Source organism: Carlito syrichta, unplaced genomic scaffold, assembly GCF_000164805.1.
Source record: "Carlito syrichta isolate Samal-C Ts95f unplaced genomic scaffold, Tarsius_syrichta-2.0.1 Scaffold314760, whole genome shotgun sequence".
NCBI lineage: Eukaryota > Metazoa > Chordata > Mammalia > Primates > Tarsiidae > Carlito > Carlito syrichta.
In genome coordinates this window covers 191,607-213,489 of record NW_007258856.1, presented here as the reverse complement: position 1 = coordinate 213,489, position 21,883 = coordinate 191,607, and the positions used below count along the sequence as shown (strand labels likewise).

At 51.6% G+C, this 21,883-nt stretch overlaps 1 protein-coding gene across 2 annotated transcripts in view; it reads left to right on the top strand.

Moving 5' to 3' along the window:
* The window catches only part of ABCC8 (ATP binding cassette subfamily C member 8), an 86,470-nt gene that overhangs the window by 38,884 nt on the left and 25,703 nt on the right, over positions 1 to 21,883 (top strand). Inside the window, exons 11-17 of one of the 2 annotated variants that reach the window (XM_021719484.1) lie at positions 6,639 to 6,679; positions 7,873 to 8,018; positions 10,512 to 10,617; positions 10,778 to 10,894; positions 11,267 to 11,342; positions 12,009 to 12,114; positions 15,349 to 15,352. In XM_021719484.1, coding sequence (XP_021575159.1) covers positions 6,639 to 6,679; positions 7,873 to 8,018; positions 10,512 to 10,617; positions 10,778 to 10,894; positions 11,267 to 11,342; positions 12,009 to 12,114; positions 15,349 to 15,352 — 596 coding nt within the window. Of the gene's footprint in view, positions 1 to 6,638; positions 6,680 to 7,872; positions 8,019 to 10,511; positions 10,618 to 10,777; positions 10,895 to 11,266; positions 11,343 to 12,008; positions 12,115 to 12,266; positions 12,268 to 15,348; positions 15,353 to 21,883 lie in introns of both variants that reach the window. The other variant, XM_008071834.1, reaches the window with a different exon arrangement.

Sequence of the window (21,883 nt, the reverse complement as noted above, 5' to 3'; positions counted from 1 at the left end):
GAGAACTTGGGAAGAAACATCTGAGGAGCTTAGAAAAGCCAGCATCCTCAGCCCCAGGCCCACTTCAGCCCTCACTCTGTCAGTTTTGCGTACACAGAGGCCCACATGTGTGCAGGAGCCCCACACGTGTGAGCAGCCCCCTGAGTTACAGACACCTGGCTTACTAAAGACAGTCTCTAAAGTAGGAACAGCTGCTGAGGGAGGGAAGGGCTTCTCCCGGGAGCCAGGTAACCTCTCCCAGCAATGAAAGCCCATTGGGGATCACGAGGATGGGGGTGTTTCAGGCTCACCGCTGCTGAGATGGAGAAAAGGGAGGGAAAGTGGGGTCACTGGGTCCCCAAGACTCCTGTAGCAAAGTGGGGGCAGCCTCAGGTCATGTAGTGGGTGGCAGCTGCTTTGACTGCTCCCAGGAGATGTACACTCATTTCCTGCATTCCAAACTGCTACCTGGGATGTGTTTTTCCCACATAAGCATCATTCTTATGCCTAGGTTCTCAGCCTAGTCCACTAAAGCTTATCTAGTAGGCATTCATTGTCCCATGGGGCCCTGGAAAGACAAGCCATGGCTTTGTAAATGGTCCCGGGGCCAGGAGGACCTGGGGACATGTTGACAAGAGCTGAGATGACACTGGAAAAAGTAGAGGGCTCTGGAGCCAAGCAGGAGCCTGCCCAGGGTCCCCCACCTGTCCAGAAGACCTAGAGAGATCGACAGAGCAGCCCAGGTTGGTCCCTGGAGGGGTGGGGAGGGAAGAGCCCTCATAGAGAGTTCTGAAAGCCCAGGGTTGTTTGCTCAGCGTGTTTGCCCTTCCTGGGATGTGTTTCTTTCCTTAGGTGGCAGTGGGAGGGGGAGAGAGACGGCAGGGGGTCGGGGCACGTCCTGGCTGTGGACATAAGCTTTGAGTGCATTTTCATTTACCTCCTCTGGACTTCCTGCCTTCTGTTACCAGGGATCAGGATACAGGTCATTAGGCGTGAGGTAATGGGGCATCTCTTGTTCTCACCCTGCCACCGGTCACGGGGTCCCGATGCCATAGAGGAGCCCGGGAGTCACATTTCCTAATGGGGCACCTCCTGGTGATGCCTGCTGGGCTTCCAGACCGACTCTCTGTCCGGTGGTCTCACCATCAGTCACTGAGAGTGCCTGTGTGAGGCCCTGGGCAGGGCTGCACAGGAAATGGGTACAGCTTCCCCCAACGCTGAAAAGGAAATGGGTACAGCTTCCCCCAACGCAGAATCTACAGTTGACATTTCCTCTTGAAGGAAGATTGAGATGTGAGTTACTTGGTGGGTGTGGAGTGAGCCCCACCCATGTGCCCCCCTGCCCTGCCCCATGCCAAGCACTAGGAGGGGGTAAGGGGCAGACGACGAATGTGCTCCCCGTTCTCAAGGAATCTGTGCCCTGCTGAGAAGTCACAGCTAACAAAACCGCATGGCCAATGCCATGCGGGCTGCATGGCGAGCCTGGTTGCCCATAACCCTCATGCCAGCCTGGTGAGCTATGTCGCTGTATTGTCCCATTTTACAGCAGAGGGGTCTGAGGCCCAGGGAAGTGACTCAATGAGGACCTCAGCCAGTAAATGGCAGAGCACAGAAGGAAGCCTGTGTGGGCCGGGAGTCCGCCTGGAGACTCACATCTGGGACAGGTGCTATAGTTTGCAGGACAGTGGGGTTTCAGCAAGTAGAAGACAAGGCAGGACTGGGCTCGGTGGCTTAGCCTGTAATCCCAGCACATTGGGAGGCCAAGGTGAGTGGTTTGCCTGAGACTGCAGATTCAAGAACAGCCCGGGCAACTTGGTGAGACCTCGTCTCTACAATAAATCAAAAATTAGCCGGGAGTGGTGGCACGTATCTGTAGTTCCTACTACTTGGAAGGCTGAGGTGGAAGGATCGCCAGAGCCCAGCGGGTCGATGCTGGGGTGGCTGTGAGTGTGCCACTGCACTCCAACCTGGGTGACAGAGTAAGACTCCAACCAAAAAAAAAAAAAAATAGAAGACAAGGCAGGAGGAGGCTGGAGGCCAGTACCATGGCTACGCCCCTCAGGAATCAGAAGCCACTAGAGCTATGCTGCTTCTGCAAGGAAAAAAAGGATTGAACTGATTCCTGACGGGTGCTGCAGCTTGCAAGACAGTGGGGTTTCAGCAAGTAGAAGACAAGGCAGGGTCGGGCTCCAAGGCTCATCCTATAATTCCAGCACTTTGGGACAAGCTTTGCAGAGGTGGCAAAGGAGACCCAGCCCCCACCAGTCAGCCATCCAATATGCTGCCAGTCATTGTGTCTTTTGTGCAGTATCCATTCCAGAGCCCTCGTCTGCACTAGGCTCTACTGGATCCCCTGAATTTTAAGGAGAAGGCAGGCATGGTCCTGGCCCTCCCAGTCTTGTGGGAGACTGACCATGCCTGTGGATGGCGACTGTGCCTGCAGTCAGAGCCACGGGGTTGTTTCTAAGTGCCTCTCTTGTGTGTTGCCCACCTGACCTTGGTCTTTCATTTCTTTCACTCACTTCTTTAGCAAATATTCACTGAACACGTGCTCGAGATCTGAACGTCATTTGGTGAGGAGAGGGTGACAGAAGAGGGTGACCCAAATGTCATTCAGTGAGGAGAGGGTGACATGAGCAGCTCAGGCAGGATCTCACATGCTGAGTTTTCTCCTGAAGTGGCGGCGAGGGACGTGGAAGGGAGATTAAGCGTTTACCCTCTCTGTGCCCTGGGTTGTCCCTCTTCCCGGTCTGGTCTGAATCACAGTCGGGCAGGGCCTCCTTGGATGTATGTGACTGGCCTCATACTGTGCCCTGAAAAAGGAACAAAAAACAAAACCCCAAAAGCCACCTCAACCATCCATGGGGGGTGGGTGTGGACAGGACAGTGCTGGGGAACCCCATCCACAGAGCCCCTAGCAGGGGCCCCTCTCCACAGCCCAGGACCTGGCTATTCTCTGTAAGACTTGCTCTTTCTCCACCCTCCCGAGTGGAGGGAGACAAGGTGACCTTGAGACCTGGCCTCCCCTCCTTCCTCAGCCTCTCTGCCTTCCTTCTTCAGTATCTGCCTTCCTTCTTCCTGTGGGGCAGCCACAGTGGGCCACTCAAGCATGGCCTGGCCGAGCTTGGGGGAAAGGGTGACCGAGGGAGAGCCAGGGACCCCATCCATCAAGGAGACAGATATCATTCTGACTGTGTGGCCTCCAGCCGCGCTTTCTCAGCTGCCAGAGATAGACACACCATTAGCCTGATTTCCTTTTCCCTCTGTCGACTTCGCTGACTGTCGGACCAAATGGCAAATAGCCCCGTACTGGCTGCCGGTGGCCCCTGACTCATGGTTTCTGAAGCCTTTAGCGACACTTCAGAAGTGCAAGCTCCTGGTATTGCAATGCCGGGCTGGCGCCCACAGGCCCCACAGTGCTCCTTGGGCAAAGCCAGGGGAGTGGGCGATCTGAGCCCTTCCCTGGTTGACTGCTCTGTTGTTTTGTTCTGTTTGAGCAGGAGGGAGAGTGTGAAATGCTGACACAATTCTTTCTAACCCCCAGAACCCAGCACGACGCCTAGACCAGAAAGACCCTCAGAAAATGATTTTTGAATGAATAACTCTCAAAGTCTATTTTTGGAAGGAATTTGAAAAAAATACCCATGTCTCCGCACTGTTAAAGAAAGACTTTTGGTGTTGCTGGCAGCTTTTCAGGCCTGCCTACATGCACCTAAACTTTTCCATAACGGCGTCACATTTACACAGGGAGAAGGTTTTGTAATCTTCCTTTTCACTCAGCGTTATTTAACGTATTTCTCACTCCCTAACATTCAAGATTTAAGCTCTGTAGCCTTCTTCATTTCTTGTTTTTCTAGGTAAAATCCAGCTGAGTTACTCCACCTCATGCCAGAGATGGACAGAAATCTATTCTTGGCCATATTTCCCAACCTGCCACCACCTTAGCATCTTAGAGAACTTTATAAGGTTCAGGAAAATGGAGGTGAGGTTCAGGCCTTCAGTATGACAGCTGGATGCCACTCCCTACCCTTCTGCCCTGCCTCCAGCTGGGGCACAGAGAGGTGTCAGAGCTTGCGACACCCCCCAGTCCTCCCAGGTCCAGCCCCGTCTACCCCAGGGCCCGATGGAATGATCTTCAGAAACACAAGCAGCTGGTAACTCCACCTCCCACCTCCCACCCCAAAGGGGATCAGAGCTCCCTGCACAGAGGCTGTCCTTCCAGGAATGGGTGAAAGAAATGGAAAATCCCATCTTCATTTTCTAGCGTCTCCGTGTAACAGTCGGACAGGGTAGAAATTAATTATATCAGAAGCACGCTCTGTGTTGCTGTATCAGCTTTGGGATGTACATTTTTAAATTTATTTATAGCTTGTCTCATTCCTCAAAGGAGTCCAGGAACTACACAAATAAAGGCAATAAAATAGAAAAAAAAAATTTTTAAGTGAAGAAAATCATGACCAGGGAAAACACAGGGAGACCAAAATGCCAATTGCCACACGTCTTCTGATGGCAAAATCTCCCCAGAGTCCATGTCGTATCATTTACTAAAACAACCCCTCTTGTTGGATGTTTCAGTTTGTTTCGTTTTTGGTGATTTGTTGCTGCTGTTGCTGTGGCTGTGGCTTTGTTTTATTGAGTTTTGTGTTAGCTGCAGATAACACCATCTTGCTGATGGCTTTGTGCTGCTCCCCGAACGATTACTGGGGATAAATTCCCTGGAGACGGATTATAGGATCAGAAGGTCTGAACTTCTGTGTGACTCTAGCTACAAAGCCCCAGATTGCTTTCCAAGAGGGTTGTACCAATTCGAAGTCCAACTCTCTGCCCATGGTATGAGGGAGGGGTCTTGGCCTGGAGCAGGGAACCAAGAGGTGGTGCCCTGCTGTCATTTGAGCCCCTCCTCATTGGTAATATAGGGGGATGATCAGCGGGGAGACCCTTGGCCTGAGGGAACCCCTTGGGATACCTAGTCCTAAAGGGGAGGGGCAAGACTTCCTTGCCTTTAGAACTCTATAGTGGTGATGGCCAAGGGCCCGTGCTTGATGGACATCCTCTCCCCTCTCCTCCCCAGCCAGTGATGGCTGCGCTATATCCTCTGTCCCAGATCTGGATTCTTTATACTGTGGGAAAACCAATAATGCTTATCCTGCCGCTTTCCAGGAACTGGGAGGCAGGGCTGTGGCATTGTGGCAGGCCCCTGGAGACCACTGGCCATCATGACAAGGGCAGTTAAGGCACAGTCATACACGATATTGGTGTTGATAAAAAGACTTGTGGGAAGAAACATTCCCAGTGCCGCAAAGGCTCATCCATTTGGCTCCATGATACTGGGACCCCTCGGATGGTGGGGGCCTTGTTTCCCCCATCAGATTAGGAATTCTCCAAGGACAGGGACAATGTCTCTTCTAGCTTCTTGGGAGCTCCCAAGGGGCATATTCTCTGTCTCATCAATTGTGGGGCTTGTTGGGAGCATAGTTCCTATCTTCTTCCTCAGCCGGGAGCCCTCTAAGGGCCATGTCCTTCCATCCAGTTGGGGATTCCTGAGTTGGGGGCCACATCCCTATGTGTACAGCACTTTGTGTGTACTAGCTGGCACAGGGTTCTTGGAGCAAGTGGCCAGTCAACTTCTCAGAATGGCATTGACCATCTGGACTTCTTCAGCGTGTCAGAGACTTCGGCATCCATTAGACAGGGACCATGTGCACCACTGAGCCCTTGGCCTCTGGCTGCCCACTCCCAGCTCCTGGCTCCAGTCCTTCTGCTTTCATTTGGCTAATTGTTGAGCCAGACTCATTTCTGGGCAGGCCTGGAAGAGGAAAGGAGGATGAGACGGGTAGGCGGCAGAGGGGATGATCACTTTTTACTCTCGTGGGTGGGGGATGGGGCTGCTCTCTCTGGTAGTTCAGGCGGCACTTAGGGTTCACAGAGCCTTGTAACTTACCTCATCTCCTCTGACCTTGGAAAGAGCTCGGGTGTGTGAACAAGTAAGTACAAGTTCACAAAAATCAGGTGAGGAAACTGAGGCACAGGAGAGGCAATGACGTGCCCAAGATGGCAGAGTTTATAAGTAACAGGGACGCCACTTTCTCTGCCTTTAAGCTCTCTGTGCTCTCTGGAGTCCCTGTGAAGGAACAGGGAGGGGTCTCTGTGGCAGGAAAACTGCTGCTCCAGCTAGGCATAGGCTATAAGAGACATCCTGCTTTAAACTGTCCTTAGTTGCTGATACCTCAGTATGGGTGAGTTTGAGATCCTTCCCAAGAGCCATGAGACATTAGATGCCTCTAAACCTCACAGAGACCCTGCCTTGAGGAGACACAGAAGTCAAAGGCAGAGGAAGGAGCAGCGACTGGCTGCCCCCCAAACGCTGCTGACCTCACAGCTGGCCACAGGATGCCAACTCTCCTGTCCTTCTCCCCACACTTTCCCACACGGCTGGCTTCACCCTGTCCACAGGGGATGACTCAAAGACGGAAGCCCCAGAGACAGGGATGAGAGTCCTGGGACACACAGAGTACGGAGCTGGAGGCGCCACAGGGCTGGAGTCCTGCTCCCGCCCTACCTACCCCAGCCCCACCCTGCAAACTGGGCCCCATGGGGCAGCATGGCCTCATTGGAAGCTACCTCATTCCGTGAAATTCACCCTTGTGCTTCCTCCGCAGTTTTCATGAACACAGCCATCCCCATCGCAGCTGTCCTCATAGTAAGTGGGTCCCTTCTCCGTTTCCTGGAGGTGGGGGGGTGGGTAGGACTTCTGTTTTGGTAGGTCGCCCAGGTGAGGCCTTTCTGCACGGGGACCTCCAAAGACAGGTTCAGCCCCAGGACAGATAATAGAGCAATGGATTGAAAGTATATATAGGGTCCCTCTCCCACTCCAGACAGCCAAGTGCCCCCAGAAGACCCGAGAATTAGTATTTGGAGAAATTAAACTTTCTTGGAGAAATAGCTATCAAAATATTTAATTATTAATGTGAAACATGTTTATGGTAGAAAACCATACATGGGAAATTGAGAAAAGAACACAGAGTGGATTAAAATCACCCATAATCCCACTGGTCACAATTTTACTGTTTCTAGTTTTTTTTTAAAAAGACATATGATATGACATTTTCTACAGAAATAGGATTGTGCTACATGTGCATTTTTGTGACCTGCTTTTTTAAAATTAAGAATATGCCACACACAATTCTCTGTGTCATTAAATATCACGATGGCGGTTTTCTAAAGCGATTTTGATCAAAGCTGTGTGTGAGCTCAGCATGGGGGTGAGGGCGCAGTGTGTTCCTGCAGAGAGGCCCAGCCCCCACAAGCCTGCAGCCTCCTCACCCAGCCTCCCGCCCCCAGCCTATGTGATGGCTGCAGTTCTTTAAAAATATCTATGTATTTCCCCCGGGACTGGCGTCCCTGAGCTGTGTTCAGTTCACAGCCTGTCAGGGCACGCTAGGGAATTCACTTTCGATGTGATTTATTGGGCTGGTTCCTGGCCTGGCTCTCTGGGGAACTGTGGGTGACAGAGGCCACTGAGTCAGCCAGGTGGCCAGGGCAGGCTCTGCAAGATGATGGTTTTGTCACTACTGTGATTACATTATCCCCATGAGGACTGGAGAAATGATGACCCAGCCTGCTGTCTGAGGAGGGGGCACCTCTGCCCTAACCCGAAGCCTCCTGCCTGCTTATTCTTGGCAGGGAGTGGGTAGGACAGGGAGGGCGCAGCCCCTGTCTCCAGCTCGAAGTCCTGAGCTTGCTGGGAGATTTCCATGAGATAACTGAGGATGAGGAAGGTCCTCTCAGGGGCCCCCACCCTCCCGACCAGCCCTCTTGCTTCCTCTCAGGAGCTGGCATGGGAGGGGGCCATGCCCTGAGCCACCCCAGCCTCACTTGTGTCTTTGTTCACAGACCTTCGTGGGCCATGTCAGTTTCTTCAGAGAGGCTGACTTCTCCCCATCCGTGGCCTTTGCCTCCCTCTCCCTCTTCCACATCCTGGTCACACCACTGTTCCTGCTGTCCAGCGTGGTCCGGTCAACAGTCAAAGCTCTAGTAAGGTGAGAGGGGGGAGCCGGTGAGGGCACTGTCAGGTGGCTTCTGTGTCAGCCCCAGGGCTTGCTCTAGTGACAACTGGAACCACACCTGCTTGGTCCCAGTACACAACTTCCCATTGGCCTATGTTCTCCTGAAGCTGGTTGTAGCTGGTCAGAGGGACGTGGGTCTGCGGGGCTTCCCAGCCTGCCATCCCTGAGAAGCGACTTGCTTATATGTACCCCAGAGGAGAGGGGACTCACTGTCACCTCCAAGACAACCCTGGAAAAAAGTCAGTATTGAGCCAAACTTGACATCCTCCTAAATTCTACCCGCTGGTCCTAATTTTGCCCTCCAGAGTCACCCAAGATGAGTGCCAGCCCTTCCCCATGACAGCCCCTCAGTTATCAGAGGGCGTCCCCTGAACCTTTGTCTTCCCCAGGCTGAGAATCCTCTGCTCGCTGCATGGTCCCTGAGCCCTCACAGCCTCTGTCAGTGACACCACTTCTCCCTAGTGCCTACAGGCCCTGCCCCCATTGGCCCAAAGCTCTGGAAAAGCCCTACTTCTGGGATCCAAGGCCCAGTGGAGACCCCACCCCCCCAGGGGCATCGCCCTCTTGGGAATGAAAACCTAAAGGTAGAAGGCTGAGGTCCTGGCTGGGAAATGCCGTCTCTGGCATGTGAAGACCTCCTCAGGCCTCTGAAATAGTTCATTGAAAGCAAGACCTGGCCGGGCAAGGTGGCTTAAACCTGTAATCCCAGCACTTTGGGAGGCCAAGGTGAGAGGATTGCCTGAGCCCACGGGTTCAAGAACAGCCTGGACAACTTGATGAGACCTCATCGCTACAATAAATCAAAAAATTAGCCAGACATGGTAGCATACACCTGTAGTTCCAGCTACTTGGAAGGCTGAGGCAGGAGTATTGCCTGAAGCCAGCAGGTTGACGCTGGGGTGGCTGTGAGCATGCCACTGCATTCCAGCCTGGGTGGCAGAGTGAGACTACAACTCAAAATAATAATAATAATAACAATAATAACAATAAAAGAAAGTAAGACTTGTCAAGCCTCTGGGGAAGACTGGCTGTGTCTTACCCATCGCCAGTGGGACCCACCGGTGGCACATGTCCTTTGTGTCTTCAGCCTTGAGGAAACTGACACCCTTGTTTCATGGAACCCTGGTAGGTCCTGGGCAGCTGACAGGAAGGAGTAGCTGTTGGAATGAAGTAGCTCATAGAGGGTAGCTTGCATGAGGAAGCTCCAGCATGGGATCGAGGATGGTAGGGGCATAACTCAGCAAAACGGTGGTCTAGGAAGTATCTGACCAGGGAGTAGCTGTTTAGAGAAGGATTAGCTCCCGTTTCTAGGATCAGCTGTGCTGACTCAGTTTATTGCTCATTGTAACATTTAATGACCACCCCTTCTCCTGCCACTCTCGCTCCAGCCCTGTGATTCTGTAAAGAAACCACATATCCACAGATGCTCCACTTTCTAGAAATCCATTGCCCTGATCCCAAACACTACCAATTCCACCATTCCCACGAACGGGACACCAGGGTAGCAGCGGCCTCCAATGAGGGAGCTCAGGCTCTGGGCTGAAAGAGACAGCAAGACACTACCTGGAACCTTACCCCCAAGAACTGAGAGCCACCCCACCCTTTCCAATCACCTATTGCAGGAAAGTGCTGGGGCAGGAGACAGACAGGGGACACAGGCAGAGCCCTGCGGTCTGCCCACTCCCCCAGGGGTGTAGCGCGCGCAAGACCAGAAGACCAGGCCTACAGCTCTTTTGCAGCCCCAGAGTATGCTTGTCCTGAGGGTTAGAATGGTCTGTCTGCCCCAGACCTGTGGGACATTTAGCAAGAAGAAAGTGGGATATGAACAAGTCTCAAGCTTCCCTCTCCTCCAGGAATGGGAGAGAATGGACTGAAAGAGTGAAGTTTCTGGTACTTCCCCCTTCCCCACACCACTCCATAGGGATGGTTGGGTGGGGAAGGGGAGGAAGAGCCTTCTCCTCCATGAGTCATGGCACCTCCCAGCAGGTCGTTTGGGGACTAGGGTACGTAATACTTGTCAAGTGGTCAACCTAGTGTCTGGCATATAGTACGTGCTCACAAAATATTAGCTATTGTTAACTCATCCTAATCCTAACTAACCTTAACGCTGACCAACCTTATCTCCCACAGTAACTAGTAAAGCCCAACACTAAGTATCTTCCATCTAGTGACCCAGACTAACCAGCCTTAACATTAACCCTAAAACTAAACAATTCCACCTCTAATCCAGACCCCGGTCTACTCCAGCTGACTAGTCAGCCCTAACCACCTTGGTAACACCTATCACCTGCCTCCACGAGGATGCCCACTGGTCTGTCCCCTCCAGGTGGGCTTTGTGGAGGCCACACCTCAGGACCTTGAACCTTCTCCAAGCTCTCTCTCAGACCGTGCCTCCTCCTCCCCCCCCCCCCCCCCGCTCGCTCTGCCCCTGGCGGGGTGAGGGGTGTCTCTGTGCTTCCTGTGCAGCGTGCAGAAGCTGAGTGAGTTCCTGTCCAGTGCAGAGATCCGAGAGGAGCAGGGGGTTCCCCGTGAGCCCGCGCCCCAAGGCCAAGCCAGCAAGTACCAGGCGGTGGTAAGTGCCCGACCTCCCCTCACTCCTCTCAGCATTGTCCTCTAAGGCCTGCAGCCCAGCCCTGCTGTGTCGGGCCTCTGCCTTTTCTCCCGGGAAGAAGGCCTCCCTTCCCTACACAGTGTCCAGCCCGGGGGTGTCCTCACCTCCTGACCACCCCCAGCCCCTCAAGGTTGTGAACCGCAAGCGTCCAGCCCGGGAGGATTGCCGGGGCCTTACAGGTCCACTGCAGAGCCTGGCCCCCAGCATGGATGGGGATGCTGACAACTGCTGTGTCCAGGTGAGTCCTAGACCGTGCACCACCACACCTGTCCACCCAACCCATCTCCTGGAGGGAGCTCAACACTTGGGAGGCCAGAGATCTGGGTGCTGAGTCCTCTGCACTGAGGTCACCTCTCCTGCCTGTAGGGTCTGTAGGAGTCCCGAAACCAGAGACAACCAAGCAGGGGCCTCCAGCCTTCTTCTTGGGAGGATACCTCAGGCAGGGGTCAGCATGAGAAGGCTAGCCCCCCACTCCTTGCCCTAGAGGTGATCCATGGGCTGAAATCAATGTCTTTGGGGGTTCATGGGGGCAGGGAGACCAGAGAGCATTCACACTGAGAACGAGTTGCCTTTCTATTCTCTTCCTGGCGGTGGGGTGTGGTCAATGAAGATCATCGGAGGCTACTTCACGTGGTCCCCAGATGGAATCCCCACGCTGTCCAACATCACCATTCGCGTCCCCCGAGGTATGGCTCAGTCGACCCCTCCAACATGCCCCTTCCCATGTCCCTCTGGATGACATGGAGGGAGAAAAAATACCCGTATTTATTGGGTACCTGCTGTCTGCTCATTCTTGGTGGATTGGCCGGAGTATACTAGAGAGGGGGTGGGCTATGTCATCGAGGCATCCATGTGCCGGATGGGAATACATCAGCAAGGACAGGGTCAAACCATCCCTTGCGGTCAGTTGTAGGTGATTCACAAAATGATCAGACGTGAGTAGCCAAGGAAGGTACGTGGAGGGAGCATTCTGGGAATGAGCAAGGTCCCTCAGGCCGTGGGGCAGGAGAACTTTCTGGCAGAGGCAGTGCCACGAGCAGAGTGGGTTGGCACTGGGACCCAGGATGGCGTTGGGACCTTGAGGATCTGGGCTCAACTGGGAGCACAGGAAGGGAGACACGAGTGCTAGGAAGAGTGGGGGCGAGGAATTAGAGGGGAGAAAGGAGCCAGGGGCCCAAGGCATATGTTGATTTCCAGAAGAAAAAACTCAAAGGAAAAGAGGACTTGTTGGGGATTTGAGGTGGAAGGAGAGAAGTGGGGGTTCCCAGGGCTGGGAGTATTCATCTGTCTTCCTGGGTGATGTTTGTTCAAACCCCTGACCCCATTCCCATCTGCCACCCTCCTCCCTGCAGGCCAGCTGACCATGATCGTGGGGCAGGTGGGCTGTGGCAAGTCCTCACTCCTCCTGGCCGCCCTGGGGGAGATGCAGAAGGTCTCAGGGGCTGTCTTCTGGAACAGGTAAAGGATACTTCCTTGGGGCTCATTGGGGAGCCCTCCTTTCAGCCTCCTTGTCAGTTGAGCATGCATCCTGTGTTTATTGTAGGGCCCACTGTGCTTTCAGTGAATGCTCAAGAAATGCTATGAATCGTTGTTTCCATAATCATCGTTAGTGTTTTTTCAACCCTTACGATGAGCCAAGTTCTTTGCTAAATCCTTTGCAAACGTTATTTCACTTGATCTTTATGACTAGCAAGGTACGGGCTGTTGTCAATTCTCATTGTATAGGTGAGAGTCAACCTATCTGCCCTAATTCACACAGCTAGTAAGTGGCAGAGCTGGGATTTGAACCCAGTTCTATTTCACTTCAAAGCTCATGCTCACCCGGCTGCACTGCCTCCCAGTGTTGGAAATTGCAACACTAACAGTGGTATCCAGCTTGGTTATCAGCAAGCTGGCACACGGGCCCTTCAGTGCGTGTTTTGAGCATCCAGAGAGAACCAACAAATGTTGGTTTCTGGGCTAAGATCCTGTCTTAATTAAAGAGCCAGAACTCCAGACTGAGACGGTTATGAATCTATTATTTATACCCAAAAAGCACTTCCAAAAAGCACTTGAAACTAGTTGATAAAAGATGCGTGTAAAACAGAACCTTTTAAAAAGGTAAGAAAATAAGAGCGAAGAATGAAGCGAGTGTAAAAGATGTTCAGAAATGTGGCCAGACAACAGTCACCACAAAACCTGGCTCTGAGCCCTCTGGTAACCAAGGCTTCTGTGGGGCTTATGGTGCTCGTTTAGGAATAAAAATCGCCGCCAATCTGCAGGAGACCATGTTACCAGCCATTTCTAGAGGAAAATTTTCATTTGAGATGTCAGGTTTTTCATAGCTTTGAGTGCAGAACTTGAGAGCCGGGAGAGAGACCTTGGCCCAGTGTCTGAATATGGCAGGCACCCCCACTTCCTGGTTTGCCAAGCTGGCCCTGAATCGTGCCTCCAACAGATGGCACATTTCTCCCCTCAGTGGGACTGTGGGCTGGCAGATGAGCCCCTTGGGTTTCAGTGACCTCAGTCAGTCTCTTGAGCCTTAATTCCATAGGCGACTGTGATGTGTTTGGGGACAGAGGGGTCTCTGCCTCCATTCTCCATCCTCTTGGGGGAATTTCTCAACACAGCCTGACTGGAAAGGTCCAGGCATTGGATTTGCGGTCACTTTGCTTATTCCTTATACCGATTGCCCGTCAAGCCTTTGCAGTGAGGAGCTCTTGCCTGTTGGCTGACTGTCTTTGCAGCGAGGAGACAGGTGCCCCAGTGAATTGTGAGCTGAGGAAAGCAACCAATATTTAGTGGGCACCCCTATGGGTCCAGCCCTTTGCTAAGTGCACTGTAAGCCTGATCTCGTTGAAGTCTCCCACTAAGCCTAGGAGGTGGGTGCTGTTACCCCATTTCATGGAAGCAGAAACTGAGACTCAAAGAGGTTGGATGACTTACTGTAGGTCAGTGTGTGGAGCAGGGACTGTGTATCCAGGTTCTTTCCCTCAAGCCTACCTCAGACCGGGGCCCTCAAGGCCCAGTACCAGAGTTTATTTTTCATGTCCCATGCAGAGGGTAGTCTGGATCCAGACCTTCCTCCAGGGCCACACCTTTCTAGATGAATTGCAGAGCTCAGAGACTGGAGCTGCCCCTGGACTCCCTGTCTGTGTCCTGCTCAGCATGGAAGTCAAACCCCCTCTGAACTGGCCCCTCTGCCCCACTGTCTTTGCCCCCTTTCCACCCCCTGGCCCTGGCATGCCTGCAAGCCAGTGTCAACAGCTCTCCCTATTCTCTGCAGAGGCAGTAGACATGCTTGGCAGGGACTCAACCCTGCCCCGCCTCATCTCCCACCTCTTCTCCAATCTGTGCCAACCCTCGGGGTCTGACTGCTGCCCCTTTGCTCTTTCGAAACCTCTGCCCCAGCCCAGGGGACACAAGGGGCCTCTCCAGGGCAGCTAACATGAACACCTCATATGTGCCAGGCATATGAAGTGCCAGGCATGTGTGAGGGGATTAGGAGGCATGGGATGGAGAAGGCACCTCACTGTCTCAGCCTTCATCAAACTCCATGTGGTAGGTATTATGACTATTTCCATTTAACAGATGAGAAAACTGAGGGGGAAGCAAGTTGCCCAAGGCCACCCAGCTGTTGTGGGGTTTGCACCTAGGTGCTCTGGTGCTTGTGTCCACCACTCTGTGCTGACAGGGAGGGGACTCAAGAGCATCATGAAGAAAGCATAGCTAGCCTGACACTCCGAAGGCCAGTGGCCGCTCACACACCTGCCTCTTCAACAGAGCCACTGCATGGTCCTCGTGGCTCTGTCCCCATCAGCACTCTCAACAGGCAGCCCAGGCCCCAGCTCCTGGCTCTGTTTGAGACTGGAGGCAAGGTTGGTCTCGTATCCTCAGAATCCTCTGTGCTGTCCCGCAGGGTCCAGCTCCTTCCACCCTCACCCCTCCTTAACCTAGAATTCTGCTACCCAGTGTCTCCCTCATCTGTGAGCTTACAGCCAACCCTGGGAAGTTGTGAGAATTTGCTCCTGACTCAGCTTAATGCTCAAGTGCCTCTACGTTGCTGCATTCAGTCACCCAACAGGGAGCGCCTCCTGCGTGCTGGACCGTGCATGGCCACAGGAGTGTGATGATGACTAAGACATGGCCCTTACATTTTGGGGAAGGGGCAAGGTGACCAGGCCCATAGCAGAGCACAGGAATGGCAGTGAATTCTGCAATCAAGGAGAATAGGCTCACTGCAGATGTGGTATTTGAGCCTTGAACAATGAGTGTGATTTTATCCGATGGAAGAGGCAGGGGTGGGAGAGGAAGGTGTGCCAGAGCGTGGGCAAAGCCATGCTGTTGTTAAGGAACGTGGTTCCATGTGCCTGAGTACTGGATGTGTGGGGTGCTTAGTGGGAGATAGGACTGAAGAAGTGAACTAGGCCTTTAGATCCCATGTCCCGGGCCCCGGTGAAGTAAGACTCAGTCAACCCGAAGGCTGCAAAATAATCACGCTTGTAATCAAGGATGATGGATCAGAGAGAGAGAGAGAATGAAACAGAACAACTGTAGGGAGGGAGGCCAGTCAGGAGGAGATTGTTACTGTGACTGGAGAAAAAGGAGTCTATGCAGACACGACTCCCTTGGCTTTATCTGCTGTCTGTCTCTCAAAATCCGGGACATGCATGCTGCTCTGGCTGCCCCCTCCATCCCATTCCAGGCAATGAGCTCAGTGTGGGGGCTGTATCAAGGGCCCCTTCTGTTTCTGGCAGGAGCTCCAGGTCTCAGATATAGGGCCCCAGGACTGCAGAGAGCTGATGTGCTTGCAAAATGAGCCAACAGCAACAAAGCTTCTGACCTGGCAGGCCTTTCCAGAGTCTGCCCGTCTGTGACCAGGGGCGGGGGTGATGCCAGGCGGCTCTGATGTTTTTCAGCCATACCCAGGCCAAGATCTGGTGACCAGGCAGCCAGAAAGATTTCCAGGAGACACGAGGCAGGGAGTGGGGGGATTAGGAGGCACAGGGTGGAGAATGCTCCAGGGAGATGGAGGCTTGGTTTGCCCAACTGTTTGTTGTTTCTTCCAACGGCTGAATGAGCAGCATGACTGAGTGGAGAGGAGCCGGGCACCCAGGGCCCAGCCGCCTGGGTTCACACTTGGCCTCTGTGCTTTGGAAAATTCCATCACTTTTCCATACCTGGCTTCCTTATTACCCGTGAGATGGATGTGAGGATTGACCTAGCATGTAGTAAGTGCCCTATCAATACTGTTATAAATATGATCATTCAACAGAGTACTTCTTTGCCAGGAACAAAATTCCCTTCCTGCTCTTTAATTGTACTGAAGCCAGTATCCCAGGAGAGATGTCCCTGGGGACAAGAGCTGTGTCTTATTGTATTACTGTATCTATAGTGCTTTGGCTAAATGAATTCATTTATTAAATGAATGAACCAGGGACAACCTATGACCTTTAAAAGACTGCCACTATAAATGCATCCCGGCATCTCTCTCCTGTGCACATGTCTTTGCCCAAGCTATTCCTTAACCTAGAATTCTGCTACCCAGCGTCCCTCAGTTTGGAGTGAGTGACCACTGTGAGTGCATACCTCACTCTGTATTATAGTTATTTGCTAAAGCGTCTGTCCCCCATGACACTGAGGGATTACTTTTTAATGCTTTTAGCTTAAAATTTTTTTTTTAATTTTTATTTTTAATAATAGAGACAAGGTCTCACTATGTGACCTGGTCTTGAACTCCTGGGTCAAGCGATCTTTCCACCTTGGCCTCCCAAAGTGCTGGGATTACAGGTGTGAGCCACCATGCCCAGCCTTGAGGGATTCTTCCATATTGTCCCCCAGGTGCCCAGGGCAGGATATGTGTTTTGTGTATGGGCTACAGAGGAAAAGGCCTGGCCCCTGCCCTTCGGGAGCTCACCAGTCCTGGGTGGACAGAGGCATGTAGTCAGAGCCCCGGGGTGAGCATGGAGGGCCCATCAACTGAGGTCTTGCATCCTGAGCAGAGCCTGGTGTCAGCAGCTCCCAAGCAGTCACTTTAATAAGAGTCGCCTACCTGCCCCTGGCTCCTGGCTTCAAGGAACTGTCAACCTGGGAATTGGCAAACTCCCTCTTTAATCTTTAAAAAGAAAACATTTTGGTAAAAAGTCAACATTAGCAGGTACACTCAGATGAAATTCTTTCCCTGGAAATAAAGAATCGGGTCATTCATATCCACAGTAGAATGACCTAAATGTCCCCCGGGAGCCAGCAGGAAGCAGGGCGCTGAGGGAAGCGTTGGGGCAGGAGGACCCCGCCCCTCATGAGCACTGCAGGTCTCGTGGGAGCTCCCTACCGTGATGGTGTTGCCGTGGGCGGTTGGCATGAAGGCTGCCTGCCAAGATCCAGATTCCGCAGGAGGTGAGAAAAAGACCTTCTTGGGACTATCCTGGAGTCCCATCTGCCCTTACGGTTCCTGTAGCCTTTGGGGAGTTGGGGTCAGGGGCTCAGGTTTACCTAGGCTTCCTGGAGGAGGCAGGGGTGGCGAGACAGTGACAAGGGATGCTATGTGTGGAAGTGACATGCCAGGCTTGGAAAGCAGGTGGCCTCTGGTTGCAGTCCTGACACTGCCACTCGATGGCTCTGTGACCTTGGGCAGGCGACTTCACCCCTCTGAGACAGTTTCCTCCACTGGACAATGAGAAGAACCCTGCCTCTCCTTTCTCAGAGGCTTGGTGCTGGGACCAGTGCATCACTTGAAAAGGACACTGTGGGGGAAAGGCAGCCTTTCAGGACAGTGGCAGGCCTGTCTAGGCAGGAGCCTTGTAAGTTCTAATCACTCTTCCAACCTCAGCTTTCCACCACCTCCCTTTTAATGTATTGCTGGGGCTTCGGTGAGTGTCGGGTGTCCAACTGCCCCTCTACCTGCACTTTCAAGGACCAGGTACTGAGCTGAAAGGATGACTTCCCTTGTTCTCCAGGCCCTGCCCTGCGAGAACCAGCTGCAAGCATGCACTCCCAGTATCACTGTGAGGTTTGCACCCTCACCTCCATTTTATGGATAAAGACACAAAAGCTCCTCTAAGGGCTTGCCTCGAATTTCACAGTCAGTGAGTAGAAAGCCTCTGGGATTCAAACGTTAGAGCCTTTTTTTCCCCACGTCTGCACTGCCTGTCATCCAACCTACAATGCCTTCCCTCCTCCATGTGTCTGTCTGTCTCTCCCTCTCTCTCTCTCCCTCCCTCCTCCCTCCCCCACTTTAAAGATGGGGTCTCACTGTGTTGTCCAGGTTAGTCTCAAACTCCTGGCCTCAAGCAATCTTCCCCCCTCGGCCTCCTGAAGTGCTAGGGCTGCAGGCGTGAACCACCACACTGGCCTCTTCCACTGTTTTGATCCTTCCTGCCCTTCAGAATTTGACTTGGCTGTAACTTCTTCTATGATTCATCTTCATTTTCTCGGGTTTCTTTCTCCTCCAAACTTCTTTTAAAAGTTGCAACTTTCTCTGTGGCCAGGCATGGTGGCCTGTAATTCTGACACTTTGGGAGGCCAAGCGGGAGGATTACTTGAGTGCAGGAGTTTGAGACCAGCCTGGGCAATATAATAAGACCTCATCTCTACAAAAAAATAAAAAATTAGCCAGGCATGGTTAATAGTCCCATAGTGCATGCCTGTAGTCCCAGCTACTCGGATGGCTGAGGTGGGAGGATTGCTTGAGCCCAGGAGTCTGAGGCTGCAGTGAGCCATTATCAGGTAACTACACTCCAGCCTGGATGACAGAGTGAGACACCGACTCAGAAAAAAAAATTACATTTTTCTCTGATTCTAAAAGAATGCATAGTAACTGGGCATGGTGGCTCATACCTGTAATCCCAGCACTTTGGGAGGTTGAGGCAAGAGGATTGCATGAGCCCAGGAGCTTGAGACCAGCCTAGGCAACATAACAAGACCTCGTTTCTACAAAATAAAATAAAAAACTTAGCCGATCGTAGTGGCACTGGCCTGTTGTCCCAGCTACCCAGGAGAATGTGGCAGAAAGATCACTTGAGCCCAGGAGGTCGAAACTGCAGTGAGCCATGATGGTGCTACTGCACTCCAGCCTGGGCAACAAATGAGAGCCCCAACTCCAAAAAAAAAAAAGATTACATTAAATTAGAAAAGATAGAGTGGATGGGGCAAGATAATGATGGAAATTAGAAAAGGTACACAATTATACAGATACAACCACCTAATAACTCATCACCCAGAAGCTTCCGGTTCTGTCTGTATGCATTTGCATATGTGTCCGTGTGTACTTTTCCCCAGAAGTTGTCCAGCGTTTTGTTGTTCCTCCTTTTCTCTTGGTCCTTGCAACTTCCTGACTTAGGTGCCTTTCTGACTTGCCCTACCTGTGAGCCCCTAGAGGGAAGGCTGTGTGCCCTGCTCAGGTGGGCACACACGAGCCAGCTCCTTGCAGCTGTAGGGAAGTGCTGGGGGGAGTCGTCCTTTCCACCCAGTGCATGGTCCCAAAAAGGCAGACCAGAGGAAGGACCTAGTGCCCCCAACTCATGTAAGGCCCCAGGAGTCAGTGAGAGAATGAGCCTGCCAGGTGTGGCACTCTTTACTCTTTAGATTTAAAACAGACTTAAAGCCTTGGGGAGGCTCCTTCAAGGAGGCTGGGGCTGGGCTGGAAAGAGAGGAAGACTTTGCATTCACACCCCTGCTCTCCCTCTTCCTGGTTTCATCACATTCTGCCTGTCACATTTGGAGTCTCAGTTTCCCCATCTGTAAGATGGGGATGGGGTTTACAGGGCTGTTGTAGGAGGAGATTGTAAGTGCAAACGCTTCACACAATGCATAGGGAAGGCCCGCAGTGAGGCCCAGTCCCTCCCTTCCTTCTTCCCCAGTGATTAATATATCTGTGGGCAGCCTCCATCTATTATAGATCTGCCATGAATGGCACCGTGGGAGCTGAAAGAGAGGCTCTTCCTGCCTGAAAATCCCATGGGGGGTGAGAGACTTGCACGGGAGCTGATTAGACAGTTTTGTAGTCCATTATGAGGCTAATTGAGGAGCCCAGACAATGGTGCAAACTGAGTTAAGGCCAAGGGAGCTTGTGTGCTGGGGTCCCCAGGGAAGCCACAGATTCATAAAGAACATCCGTGGCTGCTCTGTAAGCAGTCATGGCAGGAAGACACCAGAGATAAGCTTCTTGGGGCTGTGGCCGCAGTGCTGGAGTCTGTAAGCTGTGGGTTTTTATCTGTCTCGTGTTGCCAGCTTGTCTGTAAATTGTGAATTACAGCAATCTGGTGGTTGGGGAATGTGAGGTTAGGTCGCGCTAATAGAAGGAAATGAAACCACAGGCCGGGTGCAGGTAGCTCATGCCTGTAATCCCCACTTTGGGAGTCTGAGGAGAGGTGATTGCCTGAGCTCAGATGTTTGAGACCAGCCCAGGCAACTTGGCAAGACCTCTTCTCTAAAATAAAAAAATTAGCCGGGCATGGTGGCGCATGCCTGTAGTCCCAGCCACTTGGAAGGCTGAGGCAGAAGGATCACCTGGGCCCAACAGGTCGAGGCTGCAGTAGCCGTGAGCATGCCACTGAACTTCGGCCTGGGTAACAGAATGAGACTTCAGCTCAAAAGAGAGAGAAAGACTGAGAGAGAGAAGGAGGAGGAGGAGGAAGAGGAGGAAGAGGAGGAGGAGGAGAGCTGTCTCCTCCACTTGTGACGGGGCACTTGTCTCTCTGAACCTCATCTTCTTTGTCTGTAAAATGGGGACAATCAAAATAAACCTTCACATAGTTATTTTAAGCTTCAAAAAGATGATACTACTGCAGTACTTATCACCGTGCTCAACACACTTTCGCTGTTTTTAGTTATTAGTAAAGTAAGATCTATATGAAAACAAAGCCAGTTGTTTTGCCCCAACTGTACATGCCAGAAGTGCATCTTTCATTGGCAAGGGGCTACTTCTGGAAGGCTGGAAGGTGACTGGGGTGCAGGGATAGAGCATTGGCAAATAGGCACCACAACTCAGGTCACCTTGCTCATTGGTTTTGTTTTTTTTAATTGTTACTATCACCCACAATATAAAATGCATTTTTTATTTTTAATTTTAAAGATGTGGGGTACAATTCAGGATTAGGTATACAAATGTTTATTATGAAGGTACCCTCGTTGATGAGGTGTGCCCTGCCCCCCGGCAGTTTCCCACTACTGCCAATCCTTTTCTTACAGTATTACAATAATTGTTCAAGGTCCACTTGTGAGTGAGAACACGTAATACTCAGTTCTTTGTTTCTGTGATAGATCACTCAGTATTATAGACTCTAGGTCCATTCAAATTGCTGCAAAGTTCATAATTTTATCCTTCTTTATGGCTGTGTAATATTCCATCATGTATATGTACCAATTTTTTTTTAATTCATTCCTCTCTCAATGGGCAGCATGGTTGGTTCCATGTTTTTGCTGTTGTGAGTAATGCTGCAATAAACTTTCATGTGCAGGTATCTTTTTCATAGAGTGATTTGAGTTCCTCTGGGTGTACTCCCAGAAGGGGGATTGTGGGGTCATATGGAAGGTCAATTTTTAGCTCTTTTAGAAATCACCAAACTGTTTTCCACAAAGGTTGTATTAGTTTACACTTCCACCAACAGTGTAGAAGTATTCTCTTTTTCCTGCATTCTCTCCAGCATCTGTTGTTTTTGAGTTACTGATGATGGACATCCTGACTGGAGTTAGGTGGTATCTCAGTGTGGTTTTAATTTGCATTTCTTTGATGACTAGTGAGGCTGAGCAGTTTTTCATGTATCTGTTGGCTGCTCCTATATCTTCTTTTGAGAACTGTCTATTCATATCTTTTGCCCACTTTGTAATGGGGCTGTTTGTTTTTTTTTCTTTTCGGCATGCTTGATAAAATACATTTTATATTACAGTCCACTACCTTAATGCATTGATAAATAAGAGAAAAACGATTTAAATGCAGATCTTGACCACGTGCAGTGCACACTATCATCAATTTTTTTTCCTTGAACGCGCTTATAGACTACTTGTTTCAGACCCAGTTATGGAGTCTGAAACTATCCACAGTTTGAAAAACACTGTCTGAAATGGCCATGGCTTTGGGAAAATCGCTTTCCCTCTCAGCTTTCCCAGCTGTAAGACGGTCCGTGCCAGAGGTGCTGAGTTTGTGCGTACTATCCAGAGGGTACCCAGCCAGGTGCTGTGGGAGGGACACAGGTTGAGAAGGAAGCCATTTGGGGACTGCTGGGGACAGGTGGGTGGGGGAGGAGTGGGG